Source organism: Accipiter gentilis, chromosome 23 (assembly GCF_929443795.1).
Source record: "Accipiter gentilis chromosome 23, bAccGen1.1, whole genome shotgun sequence".
NCBI classification, from domain to species: domain Eukaryota; kingdom Metazoa; phylum Chordata; class Aves; order Accipitriformes; family Accipitridae; genus Astur; species Astur gentilis.
The window spans coordinates 12,809,469-12,834,360 of NC_064902.1; the positions used below are offsets into that span (position 1 = coordinate 12,809,469).

General features: G+C 39.8%; 1 protein-coding gene across 1 annotated transcript; it reads left to right on the forward strand.

The window, feature by feature from the left end:
- The first annotated feature begins 3,662 nt into the window (after positions 1–3,662).
- Positions 3,663–24,467, forward strand: TXNRD3 (thioredoxin reductase 3). Its single transcript, XM_049826488.1, has 16 exons — positions 3,663–3,883; positions 10,702–10,762; positions 12,356–12,465; positions 12,645–12,758; positions 14,616–14,688; positions 15,537–15,656; positions 16,077–16,219; positions 17,647–17,762; positions 17,871–18,096; positions 18,325–18,417; positions 18,876–18,952; positions 19,850–20,006; positions 20,214–20,321; positions 21,244–21,339; positions 22,841–22,975; positions 23,272–24,467. The coding sequence occupies exons 1-16, from the start codon at positions 3,755–3,757 to the stop codon at positions 23,332–23,334; spliced, it is 1,821 nt and encodes a 606-aa protein (XP_049682445.1). The 5' UTR covers positions 3,663–3,754; the 3' UTR covers positions 23,335–24,467.
- Positions 24,468–24,892: the final 425 nt, after the last annotated feature.

Sequence of the window (24,892 nt, forward strand, 5' to 3'; positions counted from 1 at the left end):
CTCCCTTCAGCAGCATCAAGGCTCACAGCTATTTGAATGTACCTGAGGAATGGGAGCAAGCCCAGGTGACACAAATTTCATTTTAGACAAAAGGATAGTTAAAGACTTTCGCATTGTTATGCTTAAAACAGTTCCCTGGTTCTTTTCTGCCAGTCATTTGCTCCTTCCTCCAAATATCTTGCAAACAACTTAATTTAGAAATGCTTCCAACAGCTGCTGTCTGCGTCAATTTGTCTTTTGAAGCCTTTTTTATGGCAGAGTCTTACTCCATGTTTTTCAGAATGGTGTATAGCTTTACACTTTTAAAGATGGGATCAGACCTTTATGATGCTAAGAGCCCTCTAGTCCTGTGCAAGAGCTGCAGAAATGATGCATCTTCTATCCTATCCTATCCTATCCCATCCTATCCTATTCTATTCATAAACCTCCCCTACCAGTTTCTACCTCAATGCCTTCCCATGCCACATTATGCTACATCATTAAGAACTATTTTATGTGGTTTGGTTTTTACTAATCCTTAGAGTAAGTTGAGTAATGCATAGGAGAGGACTGTCCTAATGAGACCAGTTGCTTTTATTCTATCTGTTTATATTAGAGAAAGCAGACCAAGGCCTTTCATGTGGAAGGTGGGGAAGCTTACTATCATCTTATAAGCTCTTTGTACAGCTGCTGACTGGCCTGCAGGGAGCCACAGTTCAATCATGCTTAAACCTTTATTAAACAAGTCTTTCACACTTCTATGTTTAAAACAGTTTCCTGGTTCTTTCCACAAGCCACTTGCCCCTTCCTCAAAACGTCCTCTTGAAAACCACTTCATTCAGAAATGTTTACAACACTTCTGCTGTTTCAAATATTTAAATGTAGTCTCCTAGTGAGTGGAATTTTTGCCCAAAGAGCTTTAGTCAACCCCTTAGATCCACCCCAGCATACCTGAAGAGTAAGGTTTTGAGAGCTGAATATGATCTGGTATTCTCAGGGAGAAAAAAAAACCACAGAAGACGGATTCAGGGCCTATACTATTAACAATAATCAGAGCTACTGTAAGCTACTGAGGTGCACAGGCAGGATACTAATGTGGTGGTCCCTTCCTCTCTAGAACTGAGCAGTTGTCTTCTCTCTTCTTTCTCCAGAGTTCAATCCTTTCCTTTTCTCTCAACCACCAACAGCGACTGCCAACATAGCAAGACCTTACCTCCCTGCTCACTCCTCCACTCCAGCTTTGAGGAAAGCAAAGCTAAGCAAAATACTGCCATCACAGTGCTTCCAGATCACCCATTTGTGTTCTGAGTTGACATTGTCCCCTTCATCCATTCTTCACAGAATCATAGAATCACAGACTAGTTTGGGTTGGAAGGGACCTTTAAAGGTCATCTAGTCCAATGCCCCTGCAATGAGCACGGACATCTTCAACCAGATCACGTTGCTCAGATCCCAGTCCTAACCTGAACGTTAGCTTGAATGTTTCCAGGGATGGGGCATCTACCACCTCTCTGGGCAATCTGTTCCAGTGTTTCACCATCCTCATCATGAAAAATGTCTTCCTTATATCTAGTCTGAATCTACCTTCCTGTACTTTAAAACCATTACCCCCTTCTTGTTCTAGCTACAGGAACAGTGATAATAATAACCAATAGCAGAGAGAGCACAGAAGGGAAAAAAAAACCTCAAGTGACATAATTTGCCTCAGACATGTATTCCTCATAGGACTTGGCACACTGCCATGAGTGTTGAGTGTTTCAAAAGAAAAAGATATTTTGAGTATTTATTATATTTTCTGACCTTTCTGGAGCTGATGGATGGCAAGTTCAGTATGAAAACCCACCAACCTTCAGACAGTAACACAAACCCTTGAGCTTGTGATATTAATTCCTGCAAGAATACTAAGGATAACGACGTTTCTCATCAGGTAGAAGGAGTCCAAGAAGGAGGGAGAACAATTAGCTAAAGCTAGGAAATAAACAAGCAGTTCTGGCTGGACTATGAGCAAAGTACTGTGGATAGTTCTGGACCCTGCATGTTATGTCAAACCTTAGTAGCTGCAGGTACCGTATCTGCTTTCCTACACGCTGATACTGAAATAAGAGGCTATACAACTTAGATTTGCTTTTCTCTGTGGGGAGCGTAGTTAGCCTAGAACTCTTTCATTGCCAACATTCAAATAAATGTAATATATATTTTTTCAAGCTCACTGGGCAGTGAACACCACAGATACACATGATCAAAAGGGAATTAAGCAAGTTAATTCAGTTGTCACCCAGCAGGCCCATTTTCATCAGCAGTGGCATTACAGCTTTTATATGTGATTATTTTTAGCATTAATAAATAGAAGTAGGGCTGGTCTGTGGCAGGCATGGGAGAGAGCACTGGACTTTATTACCTGCTTTGTCACACATTTCCTATTGAACCTTACTAAATTGCTCTGTCTCTGTGCTTTCCTCACCTATGGAATGTAATTTGTGTCACTCAGAAGCTTGCAGGGTTTGATTCAGCAACATTAGTGAAGTTCTTAGATGTTAAACCAGGGCAACCCCTTATGATTGTTTACAGAAAGCTTTTGCTGCGATTGGTAAACACTGGCTTGCTCTGCAGACAGATGACCAGGTTCTTGGGACCTCAGCACACAGCCTGCCATTCTCCAGCCAAAAACCCACCAAAGCAGGGGAATAACCAGACAGGATTCCTGCTGCTCTATGCCCTGATAAAGACTCATTCCGCTATTAAGGCCACAACAACATCCCCTTCCACCTCTCAGTCCTGACAATTACAATGATTCTTGGGAAGAGTATAATAAATCTAATCAGAGATGTGTGTCATGATAAGCAGTACCAGATGCTCCAGCAACCCCTTCCTTTAACCTTGTAATGGGCAATAAAAAGGAGCTTCTTTCTGCTATCTTGGCTAACGTCTTCTCAAGCCATAATCCATTTTATTACAGAAGCTCCACCTTTACCCCTTTTGTCCTCCTTGTGCGTAAGAGACCCAAGCAGCAGGTGAAGGCAGATGAGGGGAAGCTGCTCTCTCCCAGTTGAAGGCAGCTTTCCCCCTGCCACTTTGCCCTAATTTATAAGGCACCGAGGAGGGACAAAACCTGCGCCCCCGGCTCCCGCTGCGGGCGTTTGTTCCACGCCGGGACACGGGGCGATGGCCGCCACCTCGGGACCGGACGGTCCGTGAGGTGAGAACGGGAAAGGCCAACGAGCCAGCCCCCAGCTCCCCTCTTTCCCCTGCAGCCGCTCCCGGCTGGAACTATTTGTCCTCCTCAGCCTTCGGAGGCGCCGCGGGACGAGGTCCCCACACAAGAGACCGCCCCGGCACCCACCGCCACCGGCGCTGCCCTCCCGCCGCCTCAGCGTGCCCCCTGCGCATGCGCTCTCTCGTCTCCCTCCTCTTGGGTTATTCCACCCTGCCCCTCAGAGGGGAGGGGTGCCTTAGAAAAATGCAAGTTTATCCTCCTCTATATCACCTTTAGGTAAATAGTAACCCTTCTTTCTCCGGTATAAAGCCGCTTTTTTGTTCTTTTGCAATGAGTCATAGTGCGTGTGGATGACACGCAGGGCGGGAATCTCTCCTCGGCGTTTTGCCGCACCCCCCCCTCCCTGCGGATAGGTCGGTCCGGCTCGTCACCTTCCCCGCTCCGGAAGGGGCGGGGTGAGGCTGAGGGTCAGTGCGGGCGTTGGGTGCGCGCCGCTGCCGTTGGGCGAGCGGGGCGCGCGCTGGGCGGTTGTAACTCCTCGCCTCAGCCGCCGGCCCCGCCATGTCGCCGCCACCGCCGGGCCAGACCCAGCTCCCGGACTGGGACGGCCTGAAGCTCCAAGTGCGGACCCTCATCGCCTCCCACCGCGTCATGATCTTCAGCAAGAGCTATTGCCCCTACTGCAATAAGGTGAGGGGGCGGCGGGAGTCACCTCGGCGCGCTCTCCTCCGCGGGCCTTCTGCTCGGGCCCGCAGCCGCCGGAACGGGGGTCGGGGGGGGGGGGGGGGGGCTGTCGGAGCCGCTTCCCCTCGTCTCGCCGAGAGGAGGAGGCAGGCCTGGCGAGGCGAGAGACATGTGCCCTGAGGGCGCCCGCTCGCACGCCTGGCGGCCCGCCCCGGGCCGGGGGAAGTGCGCAAGGGGAAGAGGGCTGGAAAGCAGGCGTTGCGGGGATGCTGCTTCTTGCGACGGCACCCTTGGGGTTTAGAGCGTGCAGGAGTAGTCCCGTATCCACCCCGCTGAAGTTAAGCGCTGTGTGCCACCCCTTGGAAACTCTCGTGTCGGGCTTGGAGTGAGGCAAAGATCCTAACTGGCGTCCTTGGTAGTTCTTTCCCTTTGCCACGCGAGCAGAGGGGTAGGTGAATGCGTGGGAAGTTGCGCGCAGTGTGCTTGTTCCTCGGCTAAACAGCTTTTGTATCTGTTACTTGAAGGTCAGGGTGCTGGTTGTGTTGCTTTCTTAGTGAAAGTTTGAGCACCACGTTGGTGTTCAGCTTTGTCCAAGTTACATCCCTGGGGAGGGATAAGTTGAGTTTTCTGCTCTTTTTGAATTTGAGGGAGAAAATTGACTCTATAGCAAGAGTATAAGTTCTAAATGCTGGCCATAATGCGTATTTTAAAAAAAAAACCAAAACACTATTGATTAATGGTGATGTTTAGAGAAAAATATTTTTTTTCTAGCCCTGGTTATGCACCAATATCACAGGGTAGCTGTAGCTAGTGAGCCAGAGTCATTAAAGAAAAACAGGATTTTCATTAGAATTTTATGATACCATCTCATTATAGTCATAGCCCATACAGAATCTGGGTGTTTGTAGGCATTGTGATTCTTGCATGTTTACAAAGGGCATGTTATGAAATGTTAGGTAAACCTTATAGTGCCATATTCGATATAGCCATGGTGGAAAAGCATAATTGGAACTGTGGGATCGAGTCCTAGTGTTCCTCAGTGGAACTGACAACCACGTAGAGACTCAGAAGCTGCGCTGCCACGTGTGGGTTAGGTTTAGTTCCCATAGCTCTTGTGAGGGAGGAGATACTATGACCCTGTTGTAGAAAACATAAATGAATATATCCTATCTCACTGGCAGCTTAACTGAGGTTTTGGGAAAGGAGGCTTATGTGTATAAGAGAATAGGCAAAACCAATAATTCTTCTCCAAGAATGTTTTGGCAGAAAGACAGTATAGCATAGTAGGCAGCTCAAATCCTTCTAAAATTTGGTTACTTACCAACTTATTCAGTGGAAGTTTTAGCTAATGAAGGGTTGGAGTCTTGCTCAAGTCTAATCCACTTGTCAAAAATGTTACCTCCTGTTGAAGAGAAATCCTTTTGTTGAGGACTTAAGTGCTGTCCATTGAGAAATGCTTAGTCGTGCCCATCTGTATTGCTATGTGTGCTTTTAGTGATCATGGTTGCTCAAGTGTGTTGATATGTGTGGCACTCGGTCCAGTGTTTTTGAGATCATACAATGGCATAGTAACTCTTTAAACCTTGCAACCTTTTCCTTCATCTGTTTCTGGTATTGCAGTGGGGCTAGACTAACACAAGGAACTTAAGGGAAAAATAGACTTGATTGTAGTTCAGTAATTAAATTTCAGATTAATGTTCTTTCCTGCATCTGTTCAGAGCTTCTCTATTAGGCAGGATTACTTGCTTCAGGGAAACAGTCAGATATGAGGAATATTATCTTTATTGTCTTGGAAGGGGGAAGAATGAATATAGTGAGTAGGAGGGCCCTCTCTCATGGCCCTTTCTAGGAGGGAGAGTTGAAATAACCGATATGAATCTTTGTGAAGGAACAAGTGATAAGCTTGGTGGGGGTGGGGAGGAAGAGCCGATTGCTCTAGTAGGCAGATTTCCTTGGCTTACTTTCCCATTTGGAACAGAAGAGAAAGGTAATATAATGAAGAAAACATGTAGAAGAGGTATTTATTGTGGAGAGAGAATTAGAAGAAAGCTTATGACAGAAGGAAGCCACATGTGAGACATCAAGTGATGAAACAGAGAAATACCTGCAACAGTATGAGTATGAACAACCCCTCCCACGAAAGACTTAGAAAATAGTGAAAGGAATGGGAGAACAATGGGTAATGCAGCATTCTTGCTAGCTGATCTAGTCTGTAGAATTAATGAAGTGGATATAATTTGACAATGTAGTTACAGCTTGGGTACTTAGCCTGTAATCACATAGGTTTTTGAGTTCTTAAAGACAGACAGATATGAATAGTGTGTACTGTGTCTGTCTTTTACTGTGGATGGTTGTTAGTAATGTGCTTTTGGTAGGATTAATGGAAAAGTGGATGATGTTTAGCCCTAGTGCAGAGAATATTCATGCTCTAGAAGGACCTGATTTGGAGGGTGGGAAGAATTCTTTATTTCAAATGCAGGTAGCCGTGCTGGAAGAAAATTAAGATTGTGCTTTCCTTCAGAAAAGCACTGCAAATAAATTCTTTAAATGAATTAAGTAGTTGATTCTGTTCACTTTAGCTAGTAGTGTAACTAGGCAATTACACAGTTCTTTTTCTGCAAATGCAATTTATTGTTCAATTGCTTTAGCAAGGCAGTAGTGGAGAGGGGGTGGTGTTAGAATGACTTCCTTGTCATAACTTAACTTGACTGTTCTTTAGTTTCTTACCACCCTGAAAAGATTTAATATTAAGTAAGATAGAAATGCATAAAGAAAACATAGGGGTTTAGCATGAAAAATTGCCAAGTCTGAAAACTATGATACATTGAAATTATTTTAAGAGCAACAACTGTGGTTTCCTAGAAGTTGCTGGTTATTCTAGTTATATGTTACGCTGTTACCGATTACATTCTGTATCCACAGGGGTGTCTGGTGAATTCAGCTCTAGCTATTATAGAATGTTAGCTGATATATGCAACAGCAGACCTAGGGCATACCATTATTACTTTACTGTATGAAGCTTATTTCAAACCTGCTTAGCTACCCTAGTGACAGAAAGTATCTCCAGGAAGAGTTTTGTAAAGTGTTAGATAATTTCTATGAAACTGAGAAATTGGTCTACTGTTTAATAATATCTGGAAATATTTCTAGTCTCTCTTTTTGTGAAAACTGGAAGGATGTAGTAGGTAAATAAGGCCATTGCACTGGTCAGAAGGGAAGTAAACGGTTGTATCAGTGACCATACAACCTAGTATCCCATCCCAGACACTTGTTGGAGAAATTACATTTTTAGGATTGGGGGTATAAGGAGGGAAATTTCCTAGTATGTCACTGAAGTTTCCGGCACTGTGTAGCTCAAGAATTTCTTGACCTGAGTTTGTATTAGTTTTATTGAGTTAAAAGTTTTCAATGGATCTTTCTTTCATTAGTTGGTCTAATAGCTGTTGATCTCCTTTTAATTTTGGCTTTTACAATGTCAGGTGGCAATAATTTATCTGGTTTGTTTATTGCATGGAAAGTTTACTTCCTTTTAATTTCGAAATTGTTTTCTGGTAGATGCAGTTGTTGCTGTTTGCTCCAGTGAGTATTTCTCAGAAATCATTTCCTGTTCACCTTATCTAGATATTACTCATGATTAGTGTGTGTTATCTTTCTACTCCTCCTAATCATTTTCTTTTCCAAACTGAAATAATCTATTATCTCTCGCCTGTATTGAAGATTTCATAACTGATCATATACTTGTTACTTTTCTTTCTGTTTCATTAGCACAACACCAGTATGATTTATTCATAAAGTGCCATAGCTATTTCTAATTAGGATGCTGACACTTGTCTGATTTTTTTTCTCTACTCCATATCTTCAGTAGAGAATAAAGGTTGCCTAAATGCATTGTCTTAAATCTGTCCTTTCTTGAGTGTAATCCTTTCTTGTTCTACTAATGTTCTCTCTCCTGTCCTCACCTCTGCCAGCTGTTGTTACAATATTTTAGCAGTTTTTAAAAAAAACCCACAAAACACTGATGGAACCTTGTCTGTTACCCTGCTGCTTTGCTGCAAACTAAACCAGCAGCCAAATAGCTAATTTTGTGACTTCCCTCCACATTCTTAGCTTACACTTCATAGTAGCAATCCCTTTAAGCTTAGCTTTTTAGATCTTTCATGGCATTTAGCTTGGGCTTTGTAACAGCAGTTGCAGAGCAGGACGTCTGGAACAGTTCCACTGCTGTTTGATTCAGTCCATAGCCATAGTCATTCCAGTAAGCAAGCCAGAAGGGAATGGTGAGTTTAGGACAAAAGTTTTTAGGGCCACCTAGATGGTTAGAGGACTGGAACACAGGATGTGTGAAGAAGGAGCTCAGTTTGTTCAATCTTGAGAAGGCTAGGGAGGGATTTTAGTTGCTGTCTTCAGCTACCAAGTGGGAAGACAAGTAGACTCAGAGTTGCAGAGTGAAAGGACAAGAGCCAATAAATACAAGTTGCAACGAGAGATACTCCAGTGAGATAAAATGGAAATTCTTTACTGTGAGGATTGTCAAACATTGGAACAGCCCAGAGAGGTTACGGCACCTCTGTCCTAGTAGATATACAGAACTGGAGTGGACAGTGCTTGTGTGACTTGATCAACCTTCACATTTGGCCCTGCCTTGAGCAGGGAGTTGGATCAGATGACCTCCAAAGGTCCCTTAAAACTTAAATTATTCTATAATTGTAGAACTAATGTAATCAGGTATACAAGCAGAGCTTGTTTTTGTATATTGTGGTTGATATATGATGTGGTAAGAAACTTACCATGTAGGTGGTACAGAATACAAAAGCTTTATGTCTGCATAAAGCTGAAACTCAGTAGAAAGCACTGGAATACTCAGCCTTTGGCATAGTAACAGCATTGATCACAGCAACATTAAAAACATTTTATTCATCGTGTGTTTGACATCTTTAAGCTTATTAGATGTGACTCAACTTACTCTTAGTGAAGTGCTGTCAATAAATTTGAGGTTCATCAGAAAGCTGGTTGTAAAAGATTTCTTCTGAATTGGCAGCAACTTAGTGTGCTTCATTGTTCAGGCTCCATGCTGGCAAGTGGATCCATCACACAGACATTTAGTGCTTCTTGCTAGAGCTGTTTGTACATCCAGATAGTTATGATTAAAGCAGATTTATTTTTTTATGCATTGCCTTACAATGTCTATTTGCACGGGTAAGCCTGCAAGTTATATTTCAAAGGAGTAAATATTGCCATATGTAATACTGCATCCTGTGTCATGAGGTATGGTGTTGTCCATCTGGAAGGACAGTTCACAGTTTCAATACTGCCAGTTTAACAAACAATGTTACTGTAAAAATCTCAGTTCTAAAAGGCTACCTGATTTGAATCTGGTAATGGTACACTCTATCCATCCAGAACTGATGTTGGAAAAACACCCAGAACTCTGTCGGGGGGTGGTGGGCAGTAAATCTCAACTAAGTTGTCATTTAGGATGTTTGGTGTTTTTTTTCTTTTTAAGACTAGGTTTGTTTATGGAGTTCTTTTATTTATTGCTGACTTCTGTATGCATGAAATGTGTTTCTAGGACATGTTCTAGTGATACTGTACCTTAGTTTGTTCATGGCAATGCAGGAGAAAAGCAGCCTTTTAATGACCAAGCATCTTCAGAATGCTTCTTCTACTTAATGGAGAAGAATAGCAATTTAAAAGGTTAAAGAATGTAACTGTTACATTCTGATATTAACTGCCTCAATATTTCACAAGCAAGATATGACTGATTTAGTAAAACAATGGCAAACAAGTTAGAACCACTCCTGCCTGATTCTGAAGGCTGAGGCAGATGTTGTTAAAAAGCAAACCAAGAATCAGAGCTGGAAAAAAGTTCAAGAGATCATCTAGTCTTGTCCCATGCCTCAGGGTAGCAGAAGCTGTAGTTCAAACACTTTTGACATGTACTTTGAAGCCACTCACTGATGAAGATTGTCATCTACCTAGGCAATACATTCCAGTGTCTTGCTGTTAGGAAAAGCTTTTCCTAAAGTCTAATCTCAATCTCTTGATGCAGTTCAAGACCATTAGTTCTTATTCCATCCACCACTGCTTCTTTTCTTCCTTGAGGTAGTCAATTATTTATTTAAACACAGCTGTTTCTTTCCTCATCTTTTTTATGTTAAACCCAACTTATTAACTCTTTACAGTAACTGTTGCATGCTTCTTCTAAAACTTTTCTGAAGTACAGCAACCAGAAGTGAATTCAGGGCTGTAGGCATGAGCTGTCCTAGTGCTGAGTACACTTGGGGAGTATTACCTTTTCTGGAGCTTTTTATAATGCGCTCTTTTTTTTTCTTTCTTCTTTTTTTTATTTTATTTACTTGACAGTGTTTTGTTTTGCATGTTATCCTCTACTCCTGTTTTTTTTCTCTCTTTTCTTAGTAGTATCAGGGAATCTGGCTGCTACTTTATTTCTCCTCTTCATGTTTTTCCATATGGCAGTTTATTCTCATGGCTTGTGGCCTCTGTCAGAGGTGGAGAAGTCTGCAGCTAAGCAAATTCTATATAGAAACTTTTCTTAAGGTAATGAAACTTTTATTGGAAGGTTACTGTGATGTGGGATGCTTAATCTGACTGCTGTTAGATAGCCTGGGTGTAAGTGAGGAACATACAAAATGTAGAAGTAGTGCCAAACTTTACCAAAACCATGTAGGGCTAGGCCCTTGAAGCATAATAACTGAGGCTTAGAAGTTACCTTTTTATGTCCGACAATCAAGTGTTGACACCCTGAGCTGTGTGTCAGATCTTGTCAAACCTTTGCATTGGCATTGTGTCTGTTTCTGTTGTAGGTGAAAGAACTCTTCCGTTCTATGCGTGTGGAGTACTACGCTTTGGAACTTGATGTAACTAGTAAGTAGAATAAAGAAAATCTTATCACGTGCTGTTTAGTGTAACTAAAAATGGGTGACTGCATGACTCCTTAAGCTGTCTTGAACTAACTGGAGGATAAATAAAACAATTAAAATCAGTTTTAATATATGCAGAGATAAAAGCAATTAGGCTTCAATGTGGATTTTAATACAGGATGTGTTTTTAATACAGCTGAAGGCTTTGACTCTTTCTGTACAAATCATCAACTGATAGAGGGTGTGAGATCTGATTTTTCTCTGAGGAGCTCTGTTTTTGGGGGAAAAGCCTGTGGAATTTTTCTCCTACCTCAGGTTCTTATGTGGCCTTAGATGAATTGTTAATGTTTGACTTGATATATGGGTGACCTTTATAGGGAAAGTTGCTGAGTCATTGGAAGGAAGGGTAAATTCCAGTACCTTGGCTGTTACTAGTTTGATGTTGTTGCTTTTTTAAAAGCCCAAGCTGCTTTAGATTTAGTACATGTGTAGTGCTTTATGCATACATGTATGTAATGCATGTAGCTTTTAATGTAGTTTTAAGAAGTAGTTTCTAACATAATTCTTAGTAAATTCTTAATTGCACTGTTGGTAAGCTGTTGAATATGTATTATCAATTTTCTTCTGTACAAAGCTTAGTTTCCAATGCTTTTTTAAAGTGCTAATGCTTTTTTGAAGTGTTTGTGCCTAAACAGTGTTTGGGAAAAATGTGCTTATTTATTGATCAATAGCATCTCTTACTTATTTTTACTTTTTATTGGGGTATAATTAGTTCACGATATCACAACTTCAAGATATGTAAAGTACAATGCACAGTCATTTTTTTCTGTAATACTCCTAATTGATAATGTATTTCCCTTGCATTTGTTCTGATTACTGATACTAAGTAGATATGATCTTGGAGTAAAAGGATTTTAGTCAAAGTGATTACTAAATTTTCCTTCCCACTTTTACTGCTGGACAACTGTTGAGAGATCCAAATTGAGCCTGTGTGTAGGTGCTGATGATTCAGGTGACAGGTCAGGTCCGGCAATGCTAATCTTAAAACTGGAAGGTTTAAGACAGTGTGATGGGTAGAAAAGGTCTGAAGGTAGCCTTAGGGTAAGTAGAAGAGCATGTTCGTTCTTCCCATCCCCATATTTTCATAATACAAAGCTGCTGGGTAAAACTACTTGCACTTACACAGAACGTACTCCAAAACCAGGCAGTTCTCATGGAAGAAAAGCTGTCTATACGATCTCTTGTGATATCTGGAAAATTATTTTTGTGTAGTACCAAGTGTGACACTGTCAGGAAGAGACTGATAAGAATCCAGGATATACAGGGACTAAACTCTATTGCTACAACTTTACTCCATTCTGTAGGAATTATGGCTTGAAGCACCAATTTATTCTCAGTATTTAAGCATGCTCTTCTGAGAAGTGGTTTCTGAAGACTTGCTTATGTTCAGGAAGTCTACAAATGTGATGCTTATAATAGAATTGTTTTCTTGGCAGGCCTGCACTATATTGCAGTCCAAACCTTTAATGCTTCAGTTGTCTTAAACACTCCCTCCTTGAAAATTGTTCTATAATGTACCTCTTTCTTTTATTCTTAGCTGATGGACCCAGTATTCAGCAAGTGTTAGCAGAGCTAACTAATCAGAGGACAGTGCCTAATGTATTTGTGAATGGAACTCACATAGGTGGCTGTGATTCAACTTATCAGGTAACTTTTTTTTAAAATCAGCTGGAAATTGACAAGACTACAGAGTGAATTTGCTGTTTGATCATAATTAAATTTTGTGTGACATACTAGACTGGATGATCTAGGGCAGAAAGGGCAATGTCACTCAGTTTTTGTTTGCTCAGAAATGTGCATGGTAATTTTTTTTTTAACTCTCCCAGGCTTATCATGATGGATCACTGCAGAAACTTCTTGGGGACAGCAAAGATACAGAACCTTATGATTATGACCTCATTATTATTGGTGGTGGCTCAGGTGGACTTGCATGTTCTAAGGTATGATGTGAAAATTGCATTGAAGAACAGGTTGTATATGAAAATACTTCAAAAGTTAGTCTCTCTACTAATCACAGTAGTATGAAACAGTCTATATTTTGATGATTGTTACTGTTCAATTTGTTAATTAATGAATCAGTAGCAGTCTAGTAATATGCTCACTTACGAGATCGTGGTCTGTGTGGACCAGTTTCTAGCCAATGTTTATTCAGGTCTCAATCCTAATAATAGGTTTTAGGTTCCTGGCTGAGGGTGGAACTAGAAGTTTAAGTATCTGCTCTTCATGTGTAATACACGGGCACTTTAACACTTGCAAACAGTAATCCAGAAAATTTAAAGGCTACTCGTGAAGTACTTTGTTTAGGATTCAGGATCACCAGTCACCTAAAATGAAGTGCTTTCAGCTGTTTTCTCAAGGAACTGGTTCACTTTTTAGTTCTATTTCTAGCTGCTTTTTCAGAAATGGTAATAGAGATTGTGTACCTCTTAAACAATTAGCTGTTGTTCAGAGTGCCTTAGGACCTAAGGTGTGGATTCAGTTTTCTCTTCTACCTGAGGAATTTGAACACAGGCTTCCCACCTCTGTCAGTTATCCTAACTGTCAGTTTATGGTTATTCTTGACAGTGTTGGCAATTGCTGTACAACAATCCAGCAACACAACAGTGCAACTTTTACTAGATAAATATAAGGCAGGCAGAAGAAAGCGACAACTGAATTCTTGAATTGGCCAGTTGGGCATTTTCAGAATGCTCCAGATCTTTCTTCGCAGTGCCTTCTGGGACATCAGTTATACACTTGGTGATAATTACCAAACTGTTCAGAGTGGGTGAAGTCAGGTATTCACAGAATACAAGATAGTTGGCTAAACCTTGCTTGAGCCAGGATTGTGCAGGAGTTCTTAAACAGATTTGAGACACCTAAGTATTTGATCTAAGCCCTTGAAAGATCAAACAATGGGTAGATTCAATCAAGTGCCTGGTAATTCCTTGGATAGAGTATCGTAGGATTATTCAGGTTGGAATGAACATTAGGAGGATGTCTAGTCTAAGCTTCTGCTCCAAGCACGGTCGACTGTGAGGTCAAATAAGATTATGCAGGACCTCATTCATTTGGGCCTTGAAAATAGCCAGGGCACAGCCTTCCTGGGAAACCTGTTTCACTGCTTGAGTGTCCTCATGGTATGAAAGTTCCTTATATCCAGTCTTGAAACTATCTTGTTTCAACTTATGGCCATTGTCTTTTGTCCCTCCACTACTCACCAGCATGAACAGCCTGGCACAGTAATCTTAATGACCTTCTCATAGTTAATGGAAAGTTGCTCTTGGGTTCCCTTCAAATCCACCTTTTCTTCAGACTGAATGTGTAAAATTCCCTCACCCTTCTCATAGGGCGTGTGCTCCAGCCCGCTGAGCATCTTGGTGGTCCTCCATTGAACTGTCTCCAGTTTATGGTGTTGGGTTTTTTTCATTCATTCATGAACATGCCAAGTCAGTCCTGCCCTGCTGAGAGAAAAGGAGAGCTAACAGCATAAATATTTCTTTGGGTGAGGTAGAAGATCATAGGCTGATAAGTCTATCTCGTACCCTCTTCAGATCATGGCTTTTGACAATGTGGGATGATATGGATGCAGCATTGAACATAAGCATCCATTCAAAGTTTGGAGGAAAGTAATAGTTTTTGAGGGATTTAAATTTTTGTCTAGTGAAGGAGGTGGAAGAGCCATATGTGATAATGACACTAAGTAGCAAATGAGCCTTCTATTGATGCTAAGTATAGCGTGACTGTAAATGAGCAGACAGGCTTTCTTGGTCAGGCAAAAGTTCAGTAACGCTGACTTATCCCTCTGTCTTTTATAGGAAGCTGCTGCCTTGGGAAAGAAAGTAATGGTATTAGATTATGTTGTTCCAACGCCTCTCGGAACCTCATGGGGTAGGCTTCAGTTAACTTGTATTTTATGATGTTTGAGTGCCAGTGATACATACTGAGTTGTTAGATATTATGGATTTGTATTCTTAGAAATTGTGGCTGAATTCCTGTAATTCTGGAACACAGATAATAAAGGAGTTGATTTCCTGGCATGCCTGCTTTTCTGGATGGTTATTTATGTTTTGTGCATTTCTAGCTCTCAGTTCTTTGTCACATGTTGTTCTAGTTTTGTTCACTTCCAAATTGTGTCTGGGTAGTGTGTCTGCATGTTCATTCCAATGCTGGGGGGGGGGGGGGGGTGTTGCCTTTTAGTTCTAGTTCTATTTCATGGACAACTGACCTAGGCTACCCCTAGAACAGTATGGCTATGCATGCCTCACCTTTCCATAATTAAAGATAGCTGCTGTCTGACCTTATTAATGCTATTGGCAGTTGAGAATGAGTGAGGAACTTCATTCGTCAAGGTATGAATGTGCTTTCATAGCCAAGATTTCAAACAAATACATATTTCAAATTCCACATAATAGGTGATACTGAAGCCTATGAACTCTGGGCTTTTTGCCTTGCTTACTTGCCAATCTGACTAAAATCTGAAATACTGTGGAGTAAATATCCTGGGTCTGTGTTTAAGACAACACGCTGTACCCTTAGTGGTTCAATGAGTCAAGTAACCTCTTAAACTGAATATAAACTTGTAAGCTTAGTGTGTTCACTGTATTTTAAAACGTCTCTTACAACAGAAATTTCATGTTTCTCGTGTGGCTATAGCAAACATCACCAACTGATAAATGGGTGATTACACAAAGCACATGATAGGAAAAGCATAAATAATATGGTACTTTCCATCTTAGGTCTTGGTGGAACGTGTGTAAATGTCGGTTGCATTCCTAAGAAGCTAATGCATCAAGCAGCACTTCTCGGTCAGGCACTGCAAGATTCAAGGAAATACGGGTGGCAGTATGAAGAGCAAGGTTAGTAAGAACACAGAGGACAGACCAAAGCAGTGTACAGATGAGACTCTGAGCTTAGGATCGTTCTTGTACTTTGGGCTTAGTCAAATAGAGGCAGAGTTCAGTAGTTTTCTTGGGTGAATCAGAAGGCATCCTCCTTCTTGAGTCATAGAAACCTTTAGGATTGAAAGCTCATTATGTTTTGTTCCTGAAAAAAATGAATCTGAATTAAATGGAAGAACTTCTAGAATGGCCTTTATTACAGATAGTAACAAGTCAGGTAAATATTAGCATAGTAGAACAAGTCTTTAATATGTATCCTCATTACTGATTATAATGTTGTTTTCTTAGTATGATGTACAATGAATAAGACTTCAGTTTTTCTTTAACAGTTCATTGCACTTTGATTTCTTTAAATATGAAATTAATGTCTTGTTTCAGTTAAACACAACTGGGAGATCATGGTAGAAGCAATTCAAAACTACATTGGTTCTTTAAACTGGGGATATCGAGTGTCCTTAAGAGAGAAGTCTGTGACATACCTCAATTCATATGGAGAATTCATTGAACCACACAAAATTAAGGTATGTGCTGTGTTTAAAACATTTAGTTGGGAGGGAAAACTCATGTTCTAAAACTGCCTTTTAAAATCCAAAAAGGAAAAGGCTTAATCTTGACATTGCCAACTTGAGTCAACTGAAGTTAAAAACTCATTTGTGAAATAAGTTATTGATTCAAATTATTATTGTACTTTAGTACATGCCACAGTGTTTGCAAACCTAGTAACTGTTATGTAAGAGTAATGTGGATATCTGTAAACTTATGTCTTGCATGAATAGGGTAAGGTGGTCTTGGTTGCTAACTTGATGACTGATGTCAGCAGCTGGGGGGTTGGGGGAAGGAGAAAAATTTCAGCTGTATGATTTTGCCACTTGGAAAATCTTCATACTAAAGCATAAAAACTATTGAAATTAAATTCAGATTAAGCGCTTGAGTAACAGCACTGCTAGAACTTTATTGCTGTATCAGCATAAGAATTATACTGTCAGTTGCAAGACAAAACGTGTGCTGGCAATCTTGCTGTATGTGATCATATTGTAGCAAGGTTAACTTAGAAGAAGTGCATATTGAAGACAACTGTTTGTTCAGTGTGTGTAATTGTCTGTTTTCAATATGAGTTTATGAAGGCTGAACTACATGAGTTTCAAACCAAGAGACCAGCACCGAAAAGATAGTAGTATGCTCAACTTATCTACCAACTGTTCTAGTGTCCAGGTATGCAGGTCATCTACTTAAGTGTCCTTAGTCTATAAATGAAGTAGAACAGAAAGACTTTCAGCAGGAGGTTGGACTAGATGACCTCCTGAGATCCCTTCCAACCTGAATTACCTGATGACTTGATGGGGAGGAAGTTTAGCTTCATCTGTGTTGGAAAATAACTAAAGAGCAAGAGTGAAGGTCAGATTTTGAGAGATGCATTGGCAAGGTGAAATTTCCCAAGACCAAGGACCTCTAGAGGTCAAATTAGTTTGAATTCATTTAAGGTTGTGTCTTAGGCCCTCTGAAATCATGTAACTAGATACCTTTTTTTAATTTCTACATTATCCTAAGAACTAATTGATGATATTCTGCCACTAGCATTCTGTTGGCCTTTTATTGGAAGTGGGGGGCAGGGTGGGGCTTCATTTGTTGTGGCTTTTTATAACTTGAAAGTGAAGTTGTTATGAACAATTCAATCTAAATGAGTAGTTGAAACGGGCAGGATTCAAAGAGTAAATAATTTTAAGTGCTCTAACTAATGTGAGAAAAGCCTGAAAGTTTGTAGTTTAAACCTGTTATTCTTCAGTGACCTGCACGGCTTCTCTAAATGCATTAGTTCTTGTTTGAAACTGCTTGTTCTTGATTCGTAGACATACTCACAATATTTAAGGGGAGGATTACGTATTTTTTCATTTTATCTTAAAACCTGTTCCTATGATAAAGACTTTCTTAACTGTGTCTATATAAACAGGCAACTAATAGAAAAGGACAAGTAACCTATCACACAGCAGAGACTTTTGTCCTGGCAACAGGAGAAAGGCCTAGATATCTGGGTATCCCTGGAGATAAAGAATACTGTATTACAAGGTGAGATGAAAAGGCATAATAGACTGACCTTTGTCTGCTCTAGTGCTTGCAAAGACAAACAAGCTTGTTTTGAAAGAACCTTGTAACTTACACTTCCTTTCTTTTTAGTGATGACCTCTTCTCCCTGCCTTACTGCCCTGGCAAAACTCTAGTTGTGGGTGCTTCCTACGTGGCTCTAGAGTGTGCAGGATTTCTTGCTGGTCTAGGTCTAGATGTCACAGTGATGGTGCGTTCCATACTACTTCGGGGCTTTGACCAAGAAATGGCAGAAAGAGTAGGTGCTCACATGGAAACACATGGCGTAAAGTTCATCAGGAAGTTTGTACCTGTTCAGGCAAGTGCTTTCTTTAGGTTTCTTCTCTCCATGCAAAATTACTTTAAACAGCACATGTAGAATGTACATGCTGTCTGGGAAGGCTTTGACTCTGTACAGGAATAAATGTTTTATGAGATTAAGCTGGTTTTAGTGCTGAATGATAGATTGGTAGGTCAAGATTTGAAGTGACAATGTAAGTGAGCTCTGCTGCTTAAGGTCATTCTAAGGTTACAAATATTTATACAGGTTGAACAGCTGGAGGAAGGCATGCCTGGACGACTAAAAGTGACAGCAAAGTCTACTGAGGGACCAGAAATCTTTGAAGAAGAATATAACACTGTAAGTGTTTCTGGATTTGAAATAACTGAATATAGCAGCACATGAAAATGTATTAAAATGCTTTAAAAGTTGTTCAGGGAAAAAATTAAGGGAAATCTTGCTTGCAAAATTGTTCACATAAATTACTGAAAGAAAAAAAACCATGAAAATTCAATATTTGTCTTCAGTTGAGCCCTGTCAGCAGAATGGGTGAAACTTTACATGCCTGGAATTTAGTTCATCTGAACAGTGTTGTTGCTTCTATTTTTGTTCTGATACTAATGTTTTGCTGTTTGTTGCATCTCTGAAACAAGTTGCACATGGAGGAGCCTTAACTGTTTGTGGCTCTTTCAAACAATTTTTTGAAAAGTCACTTCAATTGCTTGCTTCACAGTTTCTTCAGAAAAAGGCCAAAGGGAGTGTTATGCTGATTATGCTTTTCTTGCATAAAATTATTGCATTTAATTTTGGTTTTTTAGGTTTTGATAGCCATTGGTCGTGATGCATGTACCAGAAACATTGGTTTAGAGACAATTGGTGTCAAAATCAATGAGAAGTGAGTATTGCTCAACTCCTTTAAACCACACTGAATGCAGTGATACTTTTAAAGAGGTTAAAAAAAAAACCAAACAACCTAATGATACTGATGCTTTTTTTTTAAATCCTCACTGTTACACCTGGCAATTATGTGAACCTTTAAAACATTTTCTCTCCTGGATTTGAGCACTGTTGTCCGTTAACTCTATTTCTTTAATATGTATTTTGTAAAAACTATTCTGATTTAATGCCTATGTGTTAATACCCACTGTGCTTAAAGGAATAGATTAATATATTTGCTTTGTTTACTTAGAAACTACAGTTTAATATTCTCTTAAATTAAAAGTTTTATTCACCTCATGTGGCAAGTTAGTCTAGGGATTTTAAGAGGCAGCAAACTACTCGCTTCCTACAGATTTAACTTTTTTCTTGTTTCTCCCTGGTGTCAGTACAAAACTGGTACAAAGGAAGGGCTGGATTTTGTTGTGCAGGAGAAAGAAATATTAAGATCAGGTTGCAGCAGCTAACAGCTTACTAAGCCAACTTAAATATGTGAGTGATGTTGCAGCTCTTTTTTCCCCATAGGGAAAATGTATATTGCAAGCTGTATAATAATCAAGTAAAAGATCATAAGTCCAAAGATGCCTTGAGTAACCTCATTGTCATCAAACATGCACTGTTGCTTAGGTCAAAACTGGCCCACTGAATACTGACTTCAGCCATGTGTCAGAGTTGGAGGTAATTGATGCTCTGAAGAGTTTGCGGTTGAAGAAAAAAAAGGCATAAGCATATTTAATAAAAAGTGCACAGCAGTTAGAGTAACATCGTTGTAGCAGAACTTCTCCCCTCTGTTTTTGCTGAGCTTTAAGGAAGGCTATGGTACTGAACTCTATTCTGTTTTCTGTTTGTTTTAAAGGAATGGGAAAGTACCTGTAAATGATGAAGAACAAACCAATGTGCCTTATGTTTATGCTATTGGAGATATATTGGATGGAAAGCTTGAACTTACTCCAGTTGCCATTCAAGCAGGGAAACTGTTAGCCCGCAGGCTTTATGGTGGTAGTTCCACAAAGGTAAAGCTATAAGAATACAACTTCAACTTATTTCTATGCTTTTTGCCTCAAAATTGCAGTAACACAAGTTGACTTGTCCACTTGACTGTAGGCACTGCAAAGGTTTTGTAAAAACAAAAAAAAAGTGCTAATACAACTTTTCCTGTTATTACTGTGTAGAACTTGCATAGTCTAAATATAAATTTTGGGTTTTTTTTTTATTTTTAGTGTGACTATATCAATGTACCAACGACAGTGTTTACTCCTTTAGAGTATGGCAGCTGTGGGTTAGCTGAAGAAAGAGCCATAGAAGAATTTGGAAAGCAAAACTTGGAGGTGAGAGCACTCAAGACTTGTTTAACTTGTAGCTTGAGAATGTTTTTCTTGGACCTTGTTGCTTTACACTGAAGGCATAGTGTTAAAACAAGATTAGAAGGTTAGCTAGATAGGTCTTTGACCATGGAAGTGTTGTCATCTTGTTAGCAAGGTATTGGACTTATAGAAATCCAGGACCTGACCTGATAATGTTAGAATTGTGCATAGCTATTTGCATGCTGCTGAGAAGCATTTGACTTCAGGAGGCCAAACTCAGGTTGCAAAACTGTAGGTGGTTTTTGTTGTTGTTGTCATGAATTAAAAGACTTTACTGCTGAAGTATACCAAACTCCTGGGATGAACTGTTTATTTTCTGCTTGTTTGCTGTAGTTGAATTGGGAATTAATTTCTTCCTGACCTTTCCTTATGGCTATAGGAGTATCAGGCATAACTTCCCTGTTTTATGGTAATTTCTGGCTTCTGCACTTCTCTGAAGAGTTTCATTAAAGCTGTTTGCTTGCCTTGTGTTTAATTCCTTACATCTTTCAAATAAACTTGGCATTATTTAGCTTCTGCTGTTAACTGTTTTGCAGAATAGGTTTAAACTTACAGTAACTAGATATTTTGTACTACTAAAGCACTTCTCTATCTGGAAGTATGATCTTAAAATGCTGTGTGTTATAGCTGTTGCTGTTTTAATCAAGTGTTTAAATCAGGGGTGCATGGTTTGAGTCAAGTTGTCCTCTGCTGACTTCTGGAGGATGGACTGCTTGGGCCAGGGTGGGGGAGGGAACAAAAATCATTGTCTTGTCTAGTATATGTTATAAAAATCTAGTGCATTAAATGTCAAACCACGTATTTGAAAAGGCATTAGGAATTAGAATTATATCTGACTGAATTAATTCATCAAACTCTAATGCTCTTCTTCCTGTCATTCTCCCAGGTTTATCACAGTTTGTTCTGGCCACTTGAATGGACAGTACCAGGCAGAGATAACAATACCTGTTATGCAAAGATTATCTGTAGTAAACATGACAATGTAAGTAGCAAGCTGAAATGGATAGGCTGAGCGTATTCTTGAAATTTCTTTTTAGACCAGCCAAAAGACTAGTGTCTTTTATTTGGCCTGCCAGCCTGAGGCCAGCTCTACCCATTCTGTTAATGTAAGTATTTGAGGTCTAATCAATTTGGAGAGAGCTGATTGTTTTGGTTTGGGGTTTTTTGGTAGAACAGCTGTTTGAACAAGTGGTAGCTTTATACATTATGAAACTTCATCCTGAGTTCCTATTTAAGGAATCCTATTTAAGGATTTGTGCAGAGATTTGCAAGGGTTTTTCTTCCAAGTGGGTTTTGAGCAACTGTACTATCTGGTGTCTTGCTTTAGGTTTCTGGACCTTGTGGTTTTTGCACTTTATCAAGTGCTGAGTTTTGTATGTGTAGTAGAAACTTGGAAAGCATGTGGTTGGTCCTAGAAAACTGATGAGAAATGGGAATTTCTAGTGATCAGTAGGTTCTTGTTGCAAAAAAATAAGTACCAATGCTAGCTGGTATTTTTCCCCAAAACTATCTGGAAGAACAGACAAACAAAGGGAGATTTTTTTGGTGTTTAAAAATACTTTGGAAAGAAGGGATGATATGAGGAAACAGCATGGCTTTTAAGCGAAGAGGAAGTAAACTTACTCTTTTCCTTATTAGCCTTTCTCAAAGTCTGCAGAAAGGCTCAAAGTTCTGCTTTTATTGGAGCCTCATTGGAAATAATTAAATTCAAAGAACACGGTGGAAGAAAGGGCTTTATTTAGATTTCTATGTGAAAGGCTTTTTTCCTAGGATGCTGGAGGACAATGTAAGGTAAATTAGTGTATTTAAAGTGCTCATATTATGAGGAATTTGTATCCTGTCTTGTAAATCATGGCCAGACCTCGGACAGGACATTTCTGAATATGTAGGAACATCCTGGGGAATTGTTTTAAAACATTGTATCCCTCTTGATAAACTAATTAATGAAGCAAATTTAAGCAAACCACACCCATTTTTAACTTGTTTTTATAGCATACCACCATCACTCTGGATCTTGCTACAGAGACAGCTTGCTCAAAATTCAAGCCTATAATGTTTTCATTTTCCTTCCTAATTGCTTGGGGAGGAAAGGAACAGAGAGTGAAGCTCTTCAATATCAGATTTTTAACAAACAATATAAACAGATCCTCTGACCTAATTTCAGTGTAGAAAAATAATTTTAAATCTGAACGTACTAAATGTACTGTATATCTATAAAATCATAAAAACAGCTGACAACTGTTGAGTTTTAGGCAGTATCCTTGAATTAGTGCTGTGCAATGGTCTTAAAACTCATTCATTCTGCTATAATGGACTGAAAAGAATTGCAGAACTACTTTATTTGGAGTAGTTAATTTTTGGTGAAGACTCTGCTATTCACCTGCTTGCATAACATGTTTTTAGTGTAGTGGGAGTTACATATTAGAGCTTTTGTTAAACTTTACCTAGTACTAACTCCTGTTTTGTTCTCACCTGTCTTAAAGAATCGTGTGATAGGATTTCATGTTCTTGGACCTAATGCTGGTGAAGTTACCCAAGGTTTTGCTGCTGCAATAAAATGTGGTCTCACCAAAGAATTACTTGATGAAACAATTGGTATCCATCCAACTTGCGGAGAGGTAAGGGAGGGGGAGGGTACAGCTTGATTTTACAACCTGCTTTTGAAGATGGCTACCTAGATGCAAGGAAAGAATACTACATTGTATTTTATGATATTTATTTAGTATTTGCTTAACTTCTAACCATAAGACACTGATATGTGATAGAAAATGTGTTAATTGTGCACTGCAACTTGTTTTCTATTGTAACAGTTCAAAGAAATCTAGTATTGTTACTTTACAAGAGGAGACCAGTAGCCATGTGAATGATAACACAGAGGAACAGTAAATAAGCTGGTTTTTTTGGTGTCTTACAGGTGTTCACTACAATGGATATTACAAAATCTTCAGGACAAGACATCACTCAAAGGGGCTGCTGAGGTTAAACCTGCTGTTTTACATGTTTTCATGTTGTGCACACTTGGTTCTGTGGAAGCCCTAATACATCCAACTGCTTTGCAGCAAAAGAAACATTTGCATCAGTACCACTGTATGTGCTGCAGCTGGGAGTGGTGCCTTTGTGAGGCTTCCTTAGTAAATAGTGTGTTGCAAATGGAAACAGTAATACAGCAGGGAAATCTCGAATGGTAAATCCTGACTTTGCTTGGAATCAGCACTACTGTGCTTTTTTGACGTTCTGGCTCGGAACCTTATTGTGAGGTGAGCTATGACTGATGGCTGCCATGCAAGGTTGGGAGATCTCTTTGTCTTGTCAGATGACTGAACTCCTCCTGAAGGAAATTCTTAAGTTGCACAAATTTTAAAGCTAATGCTTCTAGGCTCCAATGTCTTGTACAAATGCCTGAGATAGAGGACAAATATATAATTGAATGATTCTTGCCAACAGTTTACAGTTGACTGATTTATCTTTTGTGATGTGTTTTGTTTTACTTAATTGTATATTCAGTTAAGGCAAGATGGCACAAATAGGATGTAGTGTTGAGCAGCGCAGTTCAAGCACTAGTCTCTCACCTCAACCAGTCTAAAACTTCAAAGTAACCTAAGACATCGCTGTTGCTCACGTTCATAGTTGTTTGACCTCAGGTGACATCATGTCTTTAAGATAAAAATTTAAATTGTAGGCATCTTGTGTGTCAGGTTTGAAGAGCATTAAGTGCAAGATCTTGTCACTTGCCACTCTTATGTGGAGTATTGAAGTCTGGAAGAGCAGGGTTTGAGAGTAACCTGTCCCACTAATGCAGTAGGTGCCTGCCCATGATGGTAACGAGCGTTGTATGGAATTTCTTTGAAGCATGTGTTGCAGCAGAGAACAATGACTTGGTGTACTGTCATGCTTTGTGTAGTGTTGTGTACAGTCAGTACCCTGAAGCTTTCTTCCACCCCTAGCATTCTGCTCTGGGGGAATTGTGCTTGAATCTGACTCTTAGTTTTGTCCAAAGAGATGTTTTGAAAGACTGTTCTGAACATTGTATGATAGTAAACAAACAATTTTTAACTATTTAATCTATGATGTACCATGGAATTTGAAGTTCAATAAACAGTGCATACAACACTTTGTGGTGTCCGACCTCATGGTTTGTGTTACTGCATGCTTGAGACTTTATTGTGCTTCAGTTACATTGGTTATCACATGCAGTACTAAAACCTCTATACACTTGTGCATGCTGTAATCTTTCAAATGGAGAAACAAGTTGTCTTGCCACATATAGGGCCTTGCTCAAGAAATCTAGCATGCTTCTATTTCAGTATGCAAAATTCTCTCTGTTCAAACAGACAACAATTTTATACCATTTCTGTATACTCCAGAAGATCCTAAATACATATGTTGTAGTGTTTACCTGCAACACAGCTGACAGATTCTCAGCAGAATCTAGCTAGAGTGTGCGCAACAAATCTTGCTGGTGTTCAATTTAATAACACTTAGACTTTGAGGTTTTGCTGTGGGTGCCTAGTAGTACTGCAAAATACTTTCACTTG